The sequence below is a fragment of the Rattus norvegicus genome, chromosome 4, assembly GCF_021556685.1.
Source record: "Rattus norvegicus strain SHRSP/BbbUtx chromosome 4, alternate assembly SHRSP_T2T, whole genome shotgun sequence".
Lineage (NCBI taxonomy): Eukaryota > Metazoa > Chordata > Mammalia > Rodentia > Muridae > Rattus > Rattus norvegicus.
In genome coordinates, this window is record NC_141537.1 from 77,459,289 (window position 1) to 77,478,405 (window position 19,117).

General features: G+C 37.4%; 1 protein-coding gene across 30 annotated transcripts in view; it reads right to left on the bottom strand.

Annotated features, from left to right (window-relative positions):
* The window catches only part of Ezh2 (enhancer of zeste 2 polycomb repressive complex 2 subunit), a 62,877-nt gene that overhangs the window by 42,788 nt on the left and 972 nt on the right, over positions 1-19,117 (bottom strand). For 8 of the 30 annotated variants that reach the window (NM_001440279.1, XM_087657332.1, XM_087657352.1 and 5 more), the window contains exons 2-4: positions 16,133-16,235; positions 3,654-3,777; positions 2,640-2,768 (exon numbers count right to left, since the gene is read on the bottom strand). In NM_001440279.1, the coding sequence (NP_001427208.1) occupies positions 2,640-2,768; positions 3,654-3,770 (246 nt within the window). In that variant the 5' untranslated portion in view covers positions 3,771-3,777; positions 16,133-16,235. The remainder of the gene's footprint in view (positions 1-2,639; positions 2,769-3,653; positions 3,778-16,132; positions 16,236-19,117) is intronic. The other 22 variants (NM_001134979.2, XM_087657331.1, XM_087657351.1 and 19 more) reach the window with 3 other exon arrangements.

The following is a 19,117-nucleotide window of genomic DNA, read 5'->3' on the forward strand; positions in this document are numbered from 1 at the left end:
GCCTTGGGAACTAAATGGGTAGAAAGACTGTTGCTGGGCTCCGAGAGTAGCCATTGGGAGTGTGAGATTGGATGGAGCCTAACAGGTGAGATGCTTTGTTGACGGAGATGAAAATATCCCACAGATGCCATGTGGCACTACGGTGCTTGGCACTAGTGGGGAATAAAAGAAAGCTTTTATAATTTTACAACAACAACACACTTGGAAACTGTATTCTGATAAACAGCTGCATGATAGCAATAAGGTATGAATCTTTTGGTGTTGCTTAATGACATTTTGATGTCGGAGAATTCTTTAAAAGATTAACTGAAGACCAAAGAAAATGAATGCATAACATATTGTCACTGTCTTCAAGTTAGAACTTTTTTTTTAACAAAGAAAGGAATTAACGAGATGGCTTAACCATTAAGAGCCTTTTTGGTTCTTACAGAGGATAAACTCAGTTCCCAGGATCCATGTCAGGTGGCTCACAACAGCCTATATATAACTTCAGCTCCAAGGATCTGATGCCCTCTGGTTGCCTCCCAGGTACTGTACTCACATGCACAGTCACACATGGTCACATATACACATAATTGAAAATAAAAACCTTTTAAAAAAATGAAATATATCTGAATTAAAATTCTGTGGCCAAGATTGCTTAGAATATTTCTGATAATAGCAAAGACATATATATATATATATATATGTATATATATATATATATATATATATATATGTTCAAAATGCTCCACGAAGGACAAAATGTGAGCTCTTTATTCTTTATCAAAATTACTAACATAAAATATTTGAAACATACATCTATAAGCAACTTAAATGGACTCAGCAGGATGTTGTGTGTGAGAGTGTGGGGGGGGAGTTGGGGGGAGGGAAGATAATTAAAGAACTCTTGAATTTATGAGGAAATGGGGAGATGGGGAGGAGGTGAGGGAGAGGAATAAAAACCATGTAAAGACAGTACTCCTGAATGAATACTCAAAATTTTTAAAAAGGCACCAGAGTAAACTTTAAAAAGAATGGGACAGAGAGATGGCTCAGTGATTAAAAGTACTTGCTGCTTTTACAGAGAACCTGAGTTCAGCTCTTAGCACCTACAAGGTAGCTTATAACTGTCCATAATTCCAGTTACGGAAAATCCAATACCTTCTTCTGATCTCTACAGACACAAGGCATGCACACAGTCCATTCACATGCATGTAGACAAACACTCATATACACAAAATAAGCATTTTTTTAAAAGATGGGGGTCTCACTATATAACCCTGAATTTGAAATCACAGATATCCACCTGCTTCAGATGTGAGCTACCACACCCCATTCAGAAATAAATATTAAACAAACCTTGCAAAAGAATTACCTGAAATCCGTCTTAGAATGTTCATAGGCACAGGCATAGAAAAGTACCCCTTTCACCCTTCAAATAATAATAAAAGCTATTACCTCTAATCTCTACTCTTTGACTTTCATGATAATGGGGAAGGTATCAGTATAAAGCATGTAAACTTATGATTTATAAATTTATAAAATTATAAATCAGACTTTAAAGATTTGTCACCTAAAAACCATAAAGAACTTTTCCAAATCATGTATTCTCACAAAGTCCACACCACCATGAACATCACCAAAGTAACCATTGGGATCATGTATATAGTTGTTATCTGTGAAAATGCCACTGAATCATGACAGAAGCCTTTAAAGCCTGTGTGTCACACAACCTCCACAAGCCTCATATGACAGCAAATTATGTCTTGTTTATTATAATACTGTTATATTTTAAGATGCTCACTGAAATAATTACTTTAAAATAAATAAGTGATCTCCATGTTTTATGCATTCATAAATACTCTATAATGGTATAATCTTAATTCCAAATAACTTGCTTTTCCTTCAGTTTCCACTCAACACCCTTTATCATGTCTTTCTATAGAAAACAAAGCTCAACAGAAATGTTCAAACCAGAATCCAGTAAGTAGCTCTCTTCTGTTTAGATCTCTGCCATTCCCTACCATCTTGCTGACAGTATGTTTTGATATTTAATAATAGACTCTACCATAGGACTTTTGTTTGAGATTATAATTACAACATTTCTCCCTTCCCTTACAACAGGATTGTATTTTATTTTTTGCTTTTCTTTGAAAATAAGAAATTATCTGATGGTGATTAAGATCTCCTTCACTCAGAAAATGTAATTGTATAAAACGCCAATCTTGGAACACTTAATTTTTTAAAATTCTCAGTCTTTAAACAAAATGCATACTAAAAAGCTTTCTTAGATCAAAAATGTAAAAGAAATATTTCTTACAACATGGCTAATTTTTATTAAGGAGACAGGGAGGAAAGCAACTGTGAATTAGAAAGCCTTGCTCTAAATAATACTAATCTGCACATTTTAGAAATTTGATTTCAAAGTTATTTTTAAGTCTAGTATGCCTAAATAGCCACAACATATTCTAAAAACATACCAAGCTGTTAAGAGAATTATTAATAGTGTGGTAAGGCTGCCATTGATATACACTGAAACAAGTAGCAATGAAACAGAAACATCTTGAAGTCTGTGAATTCCTCACAATAAGCAATAAACATTCCAATAAGTAGAAAGCAAATGTGTTGATAATTGTTGCAACACTGTGTTAACCAACCTCCCTAGTCCCGCGTAATGAGCTCACAGAAGTCATGATGTGCACAGGCTGTATCCTTCGCTGCTTCCATTCTTGATTTAAGGTTTCAGTTCTTTCCAAAATTTTCTGACGATTGGAACTAAACATAGTCTTTTAAAAACAAACGAGAAATTGTTCATTGTTACAATATGTAGCATCTTTACAGGTTAAAATATAATGATTCATCAAAAATACAATGGCTATGTCCTCAAATGTACACAGACTTCAGATAATACACTAGAATTCTCCACACTCTAATAATAAATACAGAAACATTGCTCCTTACTTCCTTGTAAGTGAAAGGGGAACAGGAGACTATTTTTCATCTTCTCTGTGTCTCACTTTGTATTTCGAAATCACAATGACTTTAGAAACACAAAGTCATAAAACAAATGCCTTTGTGTTTAGGTTCTGAGTCTATACAAGCAGTGCGAAGGTATACTGAAAAGACTGATTTCCAAACAGGCTGAATAATCCTTAACTTAAATATGTGTTATCGTTAATGTGCATGATATATACTTTTTCATTTTTTGAGAAAGGGTCCGTGTATCCCAGGATGATCTCGAGCGTCTTTATTTTTTATTCCACTGTTGATTCACCTGCCTGTGCATTACATGCTGCAGCGCTTCTAGGGAGGTCTGAGGACTTGTGGGGATTGGTTCTCTCCTCCCACTATGAAAGTCCCAAGGATCAAAATCAGGTCATCAGGCTTAGCAGCAAGTACTTTTAACTGATGAGCCAGCCTCTCATCAGTCCAATCTTGACTCCTTCTGGTCCTTCTGCTTCTACCTCCCAAGTGCTGGCATTAGAGACTCACAGCACAGCACCAAACAGTCATGATGTAATTTTAACTAGGACAGACCGTGGCTTTAAAGTCTTAATCGATTTTACTGTAAATATGACCTTGACTGAAAATGTACCATTTCAAAGTAAATCTATTTAACTTGGGGGTGGAGGAAATTAGTTTCAATTATATATGCATTTTTATGAAATTACCTTTACTTCGTCAGCTCTTCTGAACCTCTTGAGCTGTCTCAGTCTCATGTACTCTGACTTTACACGCTTCCGCCAACAAACCGGTCCCTTCTCAGATTTCTTCCCAGTCTGGCCCATGATTATTCTAAAAGCAATGATTTCATATTATAATCACTTATCTAACCAGCTTGAATATGATCTTTTAATCCCAAGCAAACTGATATCAACAAAACACTTTTACTGTTGATATTTGTAGAGAAAAGCTCATGTATTCTGTATAGTTACATCTTGAAAATGCGTCACTGAATGATTTTATTTTTGTTGTTTGGTTTTTTGTTTTCGTTTTCGGACAGAGTTTCTCTGTGTTGCCCTGGCTGTCCAGGAACTCACTACAGAACAGGCTGGCCTCAAACTCAGAGATCCTAGATCCATCTACCTCTGCCTCCTGAGTGCTGGGATTTAAGGAGTATGCCACCACACTCAGCTTTTAAAGCTTTTATCCTTTAAAGCATATTTTTATTTATAAACACATACTTTTATCTATAAATCTTAAATAGTAGCAGTTTATTGATATACCATCTCATTATGGGAATTATGTATACTATACCACAAGCTAGTTTTTACTCCACAAGGCTCACACTTTTAGTTTTTAATTATTAAAAAGCTATAATAGGGGTTAGAGAGATGGCTCAGTGACTAAGAATACTGGCTGCTCTCCCAGAGGATCCAGATCCAATTCCCAGCACCCACAAAGCAGTTCACATCCACCTTTAACTCCATCTCTAGGTGATCTGACACCATTTTCTGGCCTCAATAGGCATCAGGCACCCAAGTGGTGCAGACCCAGCATGTAGGCGAAACAGCCACATATACAAAATCAAATAAAATATATAATATATTTTTTAAAAGTTATTTGTTTCACGCCAAGTACTATGAGCACTCAATATAATAACTAAGGATAAGCACACACTGCTGTGGTCCCAGACATTCCACAGATCCCCAATCAATTTACAGTAGTTGGAATATTGCCTACCTCATACCTCCCTCTCACACTACATATCAGGCCTTATGACAGGCACCTCTATGGTGAATATATACAAACTTATGGTCATTTTCCCTAAAGTACTGTACAACAGTGCAGCAACTATTTACATAGCATGTCTGTCGTATTAGTTATTTTAAGTATAATACCAATAGTTTAGAGCATAAAGAAGATGTTCACAGGTCATATCAGTTACCTTGCCATTTTATATAAGGAATCCAAGGATTTTGGTATCCAAGAGGCTACTTCAACCATTCTCTCTCAAATAACAAGGGACCCCTCTACTTGTAAAAGGTACAAGTGAAAAGGTTCCGTTTACACATTAAGAGTAGAAAATGTACAGTAGGACAGTAAGGATAAATCAGGGCTGGGTGGTGGTGGAACACACCTTTGATTCCAGCACTTGGGAGGCAGAGACAGACTGATCCCTGAGTTTGAGGCCAGCCTGGTCTACAGATTAAGTTCCAGGACAGCCAAAACTACACAGAGAAACCCAGCCTTGAAAAACAAAATAAACAAAGAATAAACCACTATACACACACATACACACACAGACACACACTCTCACACACACACACAGACCTGATCACAGTTCTCACTTCAAATATTGTGATGGTGCCTTTACTTCTTGTGCCACTTTTATTCACATGTGGGGTTTTGTGAGCAAGAGGAAAAAGAAATGCAGCAAATACAAAGCAAACGCCTCTGCCTTATCTTTAGTTCCAGACTTCATGAGGCAATTATATGCAAATAAATATGGGAACTGGCTATAGTTCACCAGACAGGTAACATACTTCATCCTGTACCTGAAGTCTAAATCAGTGTTCTTTACTGATACAAGTATTACAACCATATTGTCTCTTCAAGAGATTACAAGGACATTTTTGTCTAGCTGTATAAAATGTTATGACTTTCCATTATCTCAGAAGCAATAGGAAACCAGAGTGTTGAGTCAAAGGGAAGTTGGGGTGATTTACATTCTGAAAGGACCAAGCTGGCAGCCACATAGAAACGGAGAGGAGATAGGGGAAATGAAAGAGTAACTGTGTATCCAGGTTAGATGCCACTACAGAGCAGTCTCAAAAGGAGAAGACACTAATTTTAGACCATGCTGGAGACCAGAGAGAAAAATAATCACTTAGATCCCAGAAACTGTGAGGTGGGAGGGACTGGAGGAGGTCAATAGAGACATGCCTTTAAAGTAATGCCTTCCTTTCAGAAGCCCTCCTGTTCCCTCAGCTTCCTATCCACCAGAAGGTGAAGAACTGACTCCTTCACAATTACCAAATCCCACTACTGTCATAGTTACACTTAAAAAAGAAAAAAAGAGGGGCTGGGGATTTAGCTCAGTGGTAGAGCACTTACCTAGGAAGCGCAAGGCCCTGGGTTCGGTCCCCAGCTCCGAAAAAAAAAAAAAAAAAAAAGAACCAAAAAAAAAGAAAAAAAGAAAAAAAAAATCACAATTTTCATTGTGCTCCACCCCCACTGTAAATAAATTCTTCACTATCAAGAAGAGGTTTTTGCACATTTGTAAAATCTCAGAGCCTGCCTCTGTATAAAGAATGAACTTAGAAACTATGAAAGTTTATTAGTAATTTAAACGGAGAGAGGGTAACCTGTATTTCATTAAAGTTGCTCTGCTAAAAGGAAGGTAAGAAATAAAGAGTGGCCATCCTAGACTATCTCAAGGCAGAAGCCAGAAAGAAAAGGGAAAGTGAAAAAGTAAAGTGGGAAGGAGGAAGGAAAAAGGAGAAGAGAAGGGAAGAAACAAAGAAAACAGAAATGTGCCAAATTCCAAGAAACCAAGGAGTGAGTATGAATGGCAGGGACACTTAGGATCCTGGTTGAGCTGTCTTAGAACACTTGGGCCCTACTGTCAAGCAAATAAAATCAGTTTCAGTAACTACTCAGTTATATGAACAAAAAAAGGCATAAAACTCCCCCTACGCCCAGCCTCCAACACACACCATATTAGTTTAGATTAGGTTTTCTAAGAATCATAGATGGTAGAAAAGACAGACACTTTAAGTTCTCTGAATTTAAAAGTTAGTGTCGTTACATATAGAATGTCTCTTTCTAAAGCATTTCATCCTTCAAATTGTCCTAATGGATAAAAGCTGGGTAGAGTACCCAATAAATAATTTGAATTTTTCTTTTCTAGAATATCTATAGTGCAGCTTTTACTTCTTTACCTGATAAATTACCCAAGTACTAAATACTAGTAAGCTCAAACTAGCCAATTTATCTTTTTAAATTTGTGTACTCGTTTAAGGTTTTGTTTCTTGAGATAGGATCTCACTACATAGCCCAGGTTAAATCTCAAATTGACTGAAGTCCTGCCTCAGCCTCAAAAATGCTGGATTATGGGGTTGGGGATTTAGCTCAATGGTAGAGCGCTTGCCTAGCAAGAGCAAGGCCCTGGGTTTGGTCCCCAACTCCGAAAAAAAAGAAAAGAAAAAAAAAAATGCTGAATTATAGCTATGAACCATAAGACCTAGCTACACCATCTTAACTATTTTCTTTTTTAATGGTGCTAAAGATTAAATCAAGGCTTCATGTACACTAAGCAAGTATATTACTCTAGAACTAAACCAATAATTTTAATTTGTATAAAACACTAGTTCAAGTACTAGCAGGATGGCTCAGGGTTGGTAACAGGGTTTGCTGATGACCTGACAATGAAGGGACTTTAATTAAACTATTACCTCCATCAGACTGCCTGTAGGCAAATCTGTGGGGCATTTTCTTGATGTGTGAGAGGGCTCATTGCACTGTGGGAATGGTGGTGCAATGGGAAGATGATTTAAGACCTACTATATACTGCTTACCTGCTTTTAAGAGAACATGGAGGCAAAAGATGAACACAAGCCAATCACAGAACAGATACAGTATATCTCTAGTCATACAAAGTATCTAAAGAAATAGGTTGATGCATAAGTAATTTCAGTTTTTACATTGTTGAAATTTGTCCTCTGTTCCTAGAACACATTATTAAGTAAATGTGATTGTGTTATGCATCATTTTAATGTGTATTTCTTGCTTTAAGTCTTTTCCTATGCCGTACTCCTTGCTGTTTTGGATTTATTTTGTACTACTTGAAATGATGTAAGACAAAAAACATTCTCAAGAGATTTTCTTATTAAAGTTCAAAATGGGTCATAAAGTAACAAAGACAGCTGGAAATCTCAACACACATTTAACCTAGTAACTGCTCAAGAGTGAACCAGGAAGTGGAGGTCCAACAAGTCTTGCATAGGAGATGGAGGAGCCTGGAAGGAATGAAATGACTGACTATGGGAAGCTGAAAAAGTCAAATGAGAACAATTATCTAAGCACCTCTTACAACTACATGAGAAGCTGACACAGAACTCAATGTGGACTATCCAAGTCATCCTACATTTAAGACAAATGGGAAATATTCGGTAAGTAGCTCATGTGCTAATGAAAAGTCAAAAGATCGTTATTTTGATCTACTCTCCTCTCTTAGTCACTGCTCCTTTTCTCCACCTGACTGTGAAATGCAAAGGGGATTACATACAACAACCATGATGACCAGCTCCAAAAAGCTCCAAAGTAATGCCCAAAGGCAAACATGCAGCAAAAGGTTATGGTTACAGTGCAATCCATTACAGCTTTATGAATACTGGAAAAAAATCCTGACAACTGAGATGCTCAGCAAATCATTGATATGCATCAAAAAGTACACTTGCAGCCAGCATGGCCAACAGAAAGGGGCCATTTTTTCTCCATAGCAGCACCTGACTACACATCATACAACCAATACTTCAAAAAGTTGAATAAATTGGGCTATGAAGTTTTATCTAATACACCATATTCACCTCACCTTTCATTCACCAACTATCACTGCTTCAAGTACCTCAACAATTTCTTACAAGAAGAAAACTTCTGTGGCCAGCAGGATACAGAAAATACTTTCCAAATGTTTGTCAATCATGTAGTGTAGCAATGCAACATTCTGACGGTTTACCTGCCTTTAAGAGAACAATGTAACAACCAATCTTACTTGTCTTGGATTTCCCATGTAATCAGCTTTTATAGTCTAAATTAATATATAGCTGAAAAAAGTTGTGTACTCCTCCATGTCCCTGACCCAGAATAATGTATGTATATCATTTCCTGAGAGCAGCAAATACAGAAGTTAAAAACAGCTTTCTAAAATCTACAAAAAGGTTGAAAGCAACTTGGTGATAAATAATGTTTGTTATCTAGATGAGCTGGGATCTGTTGGAGCCAGTGACTTAATCCCTTGTAAAACTCTGTTAAAGATTTCTTTAAAGTTTCCTATTTCTTCCTCATGTGATGCTTTCGGTGCATTTCACTAAAGACAGAGCAGAGCCCTTTGTTAAGGACTTATACTGATGATACAACAGATACACACAGATCATACAACCACACAGAAGAAAGAAAACCACACACAGTCATACAACAGACAGACACAAGGACAGATTCACAAGACAGCCCTTCAGGCAAGTACAGATTCAGGCTCACAAACTAGACAGAGGATGCCTGGAAGACACAGGAAGTAAGAAGTAGAATAACCACTCTCTAGGTTAAACAACTCCAAGAGGAAGTGCTTTTATATTTCTTTCCTTAATGAGGAACATTGATGAATTATTGGCAGCTCAGAGTCAATCACTAATGCATTATAATCCACACAGTGGAGCACAGTTTTTGTTTTATATACTACAGAAAGAATGAAACTTATTTGTATTCCAAGCATGGTGGTGCATATCTTTAATCTCAGCACTCAAGGAAGCAGAGAAATCTCTATGAGTTTCAGGCTACCCTGGTTTTATTTACACAGCTAGAACTGTCTCCAAAAGAAGGGGGGAGGGAGGGGAGGAGGAAGGAAGGGAGGGAGGGAGAGAAGGAGGAAGGAGGGAGGGAGGGAGGGAAGGAGGGAGGGAGGGAGGGAGAAAGGAAAAAGAAAAATTGTGCTGGGAAAAAAGGGTTGATTTAATGGTTCTTAATTTTGATTAATAAATGTGTTTGAACCTAGTTATAATGATTTGAAATTCAACCCAGAACAAAAGATAAAAGTTCTAAAGATCTGTTATATATCAATGTGAACATACGTAACATTACTGAACCATACACTTTGAAATAGTAAATACATAGGCTGGACAAATGACTCAACTGTTAAGAGTAATTAATGCCCTGCAAAAGATCCAAGCTCAGTTACCAACATATGAGGTGGCTCAAAACTGCCTGGAACACAAACTCCAGGGGGGGTGTGATGTTTCTGGTCTCTGCAGGCACCATCAGGCATGTATATTATGCTCCACACAGACATGTACATATACTTAATTAAAACAATCCTTTTTAAAAATGGTAAACATAGCAGGACAGGATGTGGTGTCTTTATCCTAGCACTCAGGAGACAGAGGCAGGTGGATCTCTATGAGTTCCAGATCAGTCTGGCCTACAAAGTTAGTTCTGGGGCTGTTATACAGAGAAACTCTGTCCTTAAAAAAGAAAAAAGAAAAAAGAAAAGAAAGAAAAAGAAAAAAAATGTCTATTATCCCAGCACTTTGTAGGCATAGAGGTAGGGAAATCAGTCTGTTTGAGTCCACGTAACCTACACAGTGAATTCCAACCACCCAGGTTTCACAATAAGACCCTGCTCAAAAAGAGACAAACAAATAAGTGATGAAGAGCTGGCTCATCATTTAGGAGAGATTGCTTTTACAGACACCAGGATTCTGTTCCCAGCACCCACATGGCAGCTCACAATCACCTGTACCTCTAGTCCCAGGGACCCAATGCTTCCTCTGACCCCTGCAGGCTCTTGCACAACACAGGCACATAAAATTATATAAAAATTTAAAAATGCATTTTTCTAAGAAACAAGAAAAATGTTATTTTGTTTTGGGTTTTGTCTGCAGTATTGTGCATTAAACCCAGGGCAGGCATGCACACACACACACACACACACACACACACACACACACACACACACACATTATCCAACTATATCCCAGCACCACTCTGTGTTGTTTTCTAGCACAATAAAGAGTAAAGTTGTTCACTTAGGGATTTCATGTCTCCTAAGCACAGTAGAGGTTCAACAAATAATAATTAGTTCTATTGTTTACAAGCACATGGTTGACACATGTCTGCAAACAAAATACACTTAAACTTCACTACAGACTATAACATCAAACACTAGAAGGAAGACTTCAGTGATGACTGATGGCAGCTCTCTCACTCCTTAAAGAACATCAACTATCTCATGTTTTGTTTCCAGTCCTTCTCAGCCTATACGATTTAAAAAAAAAAAAAAAACTAAAACTAAAACAGATAAAATGTTTTGTTTTGTTGACACTTTTTTTTTGTTTAGCTGAGGATAAATTGAAACATTTTGCCTAAGTTTGGTTTCTATGGTACTTAAGTCACTAGGTCAATTTGCAGAATTGTCAGTTTGTTTCCTTATCCATGCACCCTTCCAATTTTTTCTTTTCAGTCACAAGGATTTCTAAAATTTTCTGGCTTTAATCAACAGTCTAGTAAGTACTTAAAGGAAATTCCTGTAATAATTAATTAAATAAATTAACACAATTCACTATGTGATAGAAAATGACCATGTAAAACTCACTTGCTGAAACCCTGTTACAGATGTCTACCTTCAGGAGGAAGAACACTATTTAAATAATGATTTGATCCTTTTTGCAGAAGCTACCCAAGAAGTTAATCCACCTTTGTTTTAGGGCCAGCCTATACTAGGTTTGTTGGACTAGCATGTCCACCTGCCCTGGCAGAGGCTCAGACAATCATCGCCAGCTGCCAGGCATACTGATGACCTGTTTGGCCTGCTCAGTGGAGAGTATAGTGGTGTCTTCTGGCTTTTGCTACTGGCTGGCAAAGCTGTTAGGGCCCAGAACCCAACCTTACTTCTTGGCATAGTCTGTCATCTTTTTGAGTGTGTCTGAGGTCTCTGTCAATATGAACCTATTCTCCCATATATGAAGCCCTTCCCAAGCTCTGCCATAAAGATCAACTTTTTAGAAGAGGGTAGAGTGAAGGGACTGGAATTGTGAAAAACAACTGAGCAACTATGTCTCCAATTAAAGAGTACTCTAATTCAACTAGAATAGGGAAAGAGGTGTTTTGGACCACAGGCTAAATAGCATCTTGACATGTTAAAGTGGTTAGATATTCCAGAAAGAGAGCTATTATTATCTCATGGCAATCTTTTCATTCCTTAGGTATCGCATAGAAGCTATATTTCCTATAAACAAGTAAGAAGACAGGCTGAATGATTGACTGATGGAGATAAGGAATGGCTATTTTGTACATTACACCAAATGGAAGCTTTACAAATTTCTTAAATTGTAGTCATGGCAAAATTAAGTTCAACAATAGAATAACCACCTATAGATGTAGCTCCATTACACAAGGAGAAGGAAGGGCAATACATCTTAAAGCAAATGAAAAAGAAAAATTTGTGGAACAAAATTAGGTGTTGCAAAAGAAACAGACTGATATTTATATAGAGTGAAAATAGTATACCAAAATCAAATACTTAAGGAGGATGAAACTTAAGGTCACCTGGGCTACATAGTATGTTCTAGGCCAGTCTATGCCACAGAGAAAGGCGTTACCTCAGAAAAATTGCATGTATGCATGTGTACTATGTGTGTGAAATTCCTGCAGAGACCAGAGAGGGCACTGGCTCTGCTGGGACTAAACTAAAGATAGTTAGCTGCCATGTAGGTACTGGGAATTGAACATAGGAACAGCCAGTGCCCATAACTGCTGAGGTATCTCTCTAACCCAGCCCTAAGATAACCATCATTTGAAGACTACCAATTCCAAAGTCAGTGTGGATTGGGAAGACTATAACTCCTGTGCAGTTTCCACCATGGCACAAGCACTTTGAGAAAGTCTGGCAACTTCTTATGAAGTGAAATTAATATTTACCACATGACAGAGCAATTCAACTTGGAAGCAGCTATTCAAGAAAAACTAAAATGTAAATAAAGGATCCACACAAACAGTAACAGCTTTCTTAATAACCAAAAACTAAAAACAGTTCTATTTATCCATCAATAGACAAGTGAAGGAAAAAAAAAAACCCTAGAATATTCATATAACAGAATGCTACTTTGAAATAACTAGTATAAGTTACAACATAGATATACATCAAAAACATGCTGGATGAGAGAAGCCAAGCACAAAAGAACACTTCTTTTCTCTTCTATTCATGTAAATTCCTGAGCAGAAGAAATCTGATCAGTAGTTGAAGGGTAATGGTGAGATAGGTGATGCCAGTATTACACTGTGAATGAGGTAGTAGTGCAGGTGTATACATTTGCCAAACTCCTCAAGCTGTACCTTTCAAACCTGTGCATTGTATATAAACCAGAATAAACTGGAATTGTTAACTGAAAACTGAACGCTTTTCTAGGAAGCAGTATAACAATACTAAAAGCTCAGAGTGTGCATCACCTTGAAAAGGAAACTCTCCTTACAGAAAGTTATCCTACAAATGTTCAAAAGATACCTGGGAGGCAGGATGCTAAGATGGCTCAGTCAGTAAGGCTCCTGCCGCACACGCCTGGCAGTGAATGGCAGCCTGAGTCCAATCGCCAAAACCCACATAAAGGTAGATGGAAAGTACTAACTCTCTTAAGTTGTTCTTTGACTCACACACACACACACACACACACACACACACACACACACACACACACACACACACAGAGTTTTTTTTTTTTAAACAAAGACAAATGAGATATAAGGATGATCACTTCATCTGGAGACCATCAGAGAAACAGGGCAAGATTAATGAGCCACATTTATAAGCTGGAATATGGTCCATTCCTCTTTACAAAGGCAGCAAGTGCTGACAAGAGCAACAATTTTTCCTGTAAAAAGCTACATGGTAAGTCTTTTAGGGTTGGCAGAGGATATATCAATCTCCCTTACATATTTTTTTCTTGAGGAGGTAGCAATGTTTTGCTACTCTTTTAAAAAATATATTAATATTCTTAATTTAGAAACCTCATATAAAACAACCTGTAGGCTGGGGGGGGGGGTGTAGCACAGTGGTAGCAAACAGTATGCTACCCTAAACAAACAAGAAGTGGGAAGAAATTAGAACTTTAAAACCAAAACCAGGGGTAGGGGATTTAGCTCAGTGGTAGAGCGCTTACCTAGGAAGCGCAAGGCCCTGGGTTCGGTCCCCAGCTCCGGGGGGGTGGGGGGGTGGGGGGGTGGGGAACCCAACATCCAAATGCCCAAATTCTCCTTTCTCAAACCATTACCTAGCTCCTCTCTCCAGCCCTTGTCATTTTTTTTTCTACATTAAAAAAAGTAGCTGGGGGGCTGGGGATTTAGCTCAGTGGTAGAGCGCTTACCTAGGAAGCGCAAAGCCCTGGGTTCGGTCCCCAGCTCAAAAAAAACAAAAACAAAAAAAAAGTAGCTGGGCATGTTAGGATACAACTCTAGTAATCCAGCACTTGGAAGAAGAGGCATAAGAACTGGGAGTTCAAGGCTAGCTAGCTGAGCTACACAAAACCCTGTCTCAAAAAATAAAAATAGGCCAGGCATGGTGGTACATGTCATTAAACTCAGCACTTCACAAGCAGAAGCAGAGGCAGGAAGATCTCTGGTGGATCTCTGTGTTCAAGGTTAGCCTGGTCAAAGAATTAGTTTTAGGATAGCAAGAGCCATACAGAGCCATTCAGTTGTTAGAGACACTGGTTAAGTTGTCCATGCTCAGTAAATCCCACATTCATACCCATGTGATCAACTCTAATAAAGCTCATTAAGCAATAATAAGGAGGCAGAAGTATTAAGATTACCCAGACTTTGAGACCAGCCTGGTTGAAATAGCAAATTCCAAGCCAGCAAAGTTTATACTGTGAAATCCTGTCTCAAAAAATAAATAAAATGCATCCAGGCATGCATTCAACCTTGTAGCCCACTTAGGTCCTATAATATATTGCAACAAGGCCAAGCAGGATAAGTGCAGCTTTCAACAGGTATTAAGGAAATCATTCTTTGCAACAGATGGAGAACATTCTGGGAAACCACACCAGGTCAAAATGCAGAGAACAAGTAAGAGATCTTATGGTGCTCAGCCCCAATTGATACATCTACAATACAGATTCTACACTTAAAGTTCAGGGAACATATCAGAAGAGGGGGCAGAAAAAAAAAATTAAGAGCCAGAAGATGAAGAAATCTGCTGAGATTCTGTCTTCTAGAAGTGACAAGGAAGCGTCTTCACCCATGATAACTCAACAATACAGCTGCTTAAACAAGATCCAAAGAAGTGTAACGCTAAGAAACATACTAACATTAAAGAGGATAATCTTATGGGGCCATCCCTAAACAAAGAACTACAGGCAATTAAAGATTGTTGAGAGTGGGAGAAATGTCTTCCCCGGGGATGAGCACCCTAAATGGGTATCAACTAACAAGTGATCAGCCCTGAAATCATGTATATACAAATAACACTAAATGGACTGAATAGATTATATTTATAGATTTAGGTAAAAACATACACAAACATAACAATAAAAAAGGAAGTGACCATGAACATGGAGAAGTACATGGGAGGAACTAGGAGGAGGAAAGGAAAAATGATGTAGTTATATTTTTATGCTTAAAAATTAAGAAAAAAATAAAATAAAAATATGAGCTGGAGAGATAGCTTAGCAGTTAAGAGAGCTTACTGATCTTCCAGAGATCTGAGTTCCATTCTCAGTACCCTCATGGCAACTCACAAAAACAGCTGTAATTCCAGTTCCAGGGGGATCTGAGAAAGGTCTTCTGGCTTCCACAGGTTTCAGGCAGAAACACCATACATATGCATACATACAAGCAAAGACTCAAACATATAAAATAAAAATAAATACATCTTAAAAATAAACACAAAGATGTTTCTGGCTATGTCACTTATCAAAAGGTCCTCAAAGTTCATGCAAGTTGTATAGCATGTATCAGAATTTCACTCCTTTTACAAACTGACATAGCAACAATGTCATTAAGCAATAACCTTATAATAACTATGCTCATATACTTAGTATCACTGACAAAAACTTCATTATACAGTGCCCGAGTTCACTGTGCAGAAATTCCTTATCTTACTTCGTTTCTGCCATACTTCTGTGTCAGAGGTATATCCACAAGGTATAGAACTATGTGACTATTTTAGAAATGTATCCGCTTCGTGAGCTGAAGAGATGGCTCATCAGTTATGAGTGCTTGCTATGCAATCATGAGAGCCTGTATTCTGATCAACAGCCAGATAACAGCAGGCATCTTAGAAATCCCTGTAACTCCAGCTCCAAGGGATTGAAAACCCAATTCTGGCTCCTGTACACATACACATGTACTCGCACACGAAAGCAAATAGTTTTTAAATTTTTACTATGTGGGAGGGGAGGGTGGCTAGGGGAGGTAGTCTGGAAGTCACAGGACAACTTACAAGAATCAAACAGTTCTCTCCACCATGCAGGTCCAGGGTGAATCAAACTCAGGTCATCAGACTTGGTGGCAAGCACTTTTGCCCACTGAGCTATCTTGACAGCCTAATAAATAAAAATTTTAATAGAAAAAATATATCAGCTCTAACTTCTATAACATTTGAGATGCTAGTAGATTCCTCTCTACTCTTGCCATTAAAAAGAATGAAGAGCAAGTTACAGAGCTGCACAGAACCATAGGAGAATGATGAAGAACAACCCAATAAATGACTTATAATTACAGTCACTGCTTCCTTCCTTCAGTTTTAGCTTCAAAACCCACCTGAAATTATTACAGTAAAGAACTCATCAATCCCAACAAGATATCTTTCAGTTAAAAAACCTGCCACCTTCGGCTTCGAGCCAAGCACATAGGCACATGCCTATCATCTTAGCTACTCAGGAGACTAATGTAGGAATATCATGAAAAACTAATAGTTTGAGACCATTCTAAATAACACAGGAAGATCTACCTCAAAAAAGAAAAGCAGAACATGGTGGTGCACCTTTATAAACCTAGCATTCAAGAGGCTAAAACAAGAGGACCTCAAATTCCAGGTCAGCCACAGCTACAAATCAAAACCTGGTATCACAAAAAGAATATGAGGCATAGTCGCCTATCCCAGCACTCAAAGGCCAAGTGAGGTAGGACTGCCTCAAAGTTAAGGTGTGTATGGGCTACACAGTAAATTCAAGACTAATCTGAGCTACGTGGCAAGTGAGGGAGGAAGACCTAGTCTGTCTGCTTTGCCAATTCCTTTATTACTGAGAGAGAATATGTGAGCCCATGCATGAACATATAGAGGTTAAAAGACAGCTTTTGGGAGTCAGTTCTCTCTTCCACTGTGGGTTCCTAGAATCAAACTTGGGTTTCATAGCAAGCAGTTTTATCTATATCTCACTGTTCCAAATTTCTGTCAAAATATTTCAATGTATCATTCCAATTTCCTTAAATCACTGGTTATTAAAATCTCTATTCGCTGGAAGCTACCAACCTAGGTGTTAGGCATACAATCAAATCTGTCCCACAGCACTTATACAGTGTGACACATAAACAAGTGAACAATTTGATATATGCTATAATAAAAGCATGAACAAAACCCTGGGAGTGTCTGAGAATTCTGGAACAGCATCTCTAAAATAAAACACACAATCTGATGGACATTTCTCTGAATATAGTGCATTGTTCTTTCTACCCATGCTCCACCGTACGTGAAGATTTTACCAAACTATAACTACTATGGAATTTACAGAAAAAGTCACCATCTATACTGACATAAAGACTTCAAAGCTAATCTATAAACCATTTCTAATTAGCCCATAAATCATTGTATCAGCAGAGAATTTTTCCTTGTTTTTTTTTAAAGCAAATCAACTTTCTTCACTAGTATTTAAAGGCTAATGATGAAATAAATCTAAACTTCTTAAGCATATGACCTCAAAGAATAAAGGACACCGTAAAGCAAACGAATTTTGGTATGATTTGGGAAATCTGACTAAAACCTTTACATAGCCAACACAAAAATAATCACATGTATCCATGTAAGAGAAAACCAGTACCAAAAACTACACAACTATCTAACTACACAAGTCAACAAGTGGCTTTTTCTATCACTATTTAGACTGTCTAAATATACTCTCATTTCTATCAAAACATAACGCAGAATTTTCAACCAATTCCTCAATGAGATTTTAGGAAATATATGTGGCAAGTACAAAATAGCAAATATCAACTAGAGGACAAATCACATATTCTGGCAAAACTGGAATTTTTAAATTCTACACACCCAAGTTTCTACCCAAATTCTATACAACTAGCTCACCTCATAATGAATGAGATTATCAATAGGACTTTAATGTAAATATAAACCTTATGTTACAACCTCAACATTCAGAGCAACACCTAGAATGTCTGTTCCAAGATGCTCCTAAATCCTAAGCAACAGAAATTTGAACTGCATTTCTTTGTCTCCATTCATATGAAGCCGTAAATTAGCAGATTTACTTTAGGTCTTCATTAGATGAAACAGTGCAATTGAAGAGTCTGGTTTTTTTCTTTCATTCTTTTTTTTTTAAAGAAATATATTCAAGACCCATCAAAATAAAAATTTAGGATGCAATTTTTCTAAGTGTTTCTGGGACTTTAAGCATTTCATTCCCTAATACACCTCTCCAAAGAGAAAAAGCAGGATTCTTTTCGTTTAAGACCAGAATCCAACCCATTTCCAACTTAAAAGAACAAGAACAGGAAATTAAATATAACCTAAATATTTCCACATACTTGCAAGTAAAATTATGAGACTTTTATTTCTAAATATGAATTCACTGCTAATGTTCATTAGTGAAAATAGAAAATAAATTTTGAAATCGCCAAAAATATAAACTACATTCAACTGTGACAGCATTAGTATTTTTCAAATGTTTTATGTGCCATTAAAAACCCATAAAATTAAAATGATAACGACTTTCCTGAAATTGAAATGGTGTTGTATCATTGTTGTACGGTATTTGAAATATCAAAGACAAATTTTTACTTCAGATGAATTTGGATTCTACAAATCCTATGTTAATAAACAAAGGAAGTTTCTTTGAATTGTGACCAGAATACACTCGAATTTCTTAGGCAACAAACGTCTTTTCTGACTCACCAAAGCTTTTGTTCACTGGAAACATGACCCACTAAAAAGAAACTGTCAGTCCTTCAGCGTAAACCCACATTTCTCGTGGGTATTTTATTTCGATCATCTACTTCTATCATCTCTTCCACAACCAACCCCTAGAGATTTGGGGAATAATCACTGAATAAATGACAGTTGATTTCGTTAGCACCTGTCGCCGTTCTCAGAAGCTCATAAGTTGGCCAAAACAGTCCGTAATTTTTTTAAAATTTTGATCCTTTAAAACGTAGAACTCACAAGACGTTCACCAAGTTTTCCGAAAGCCCGTGC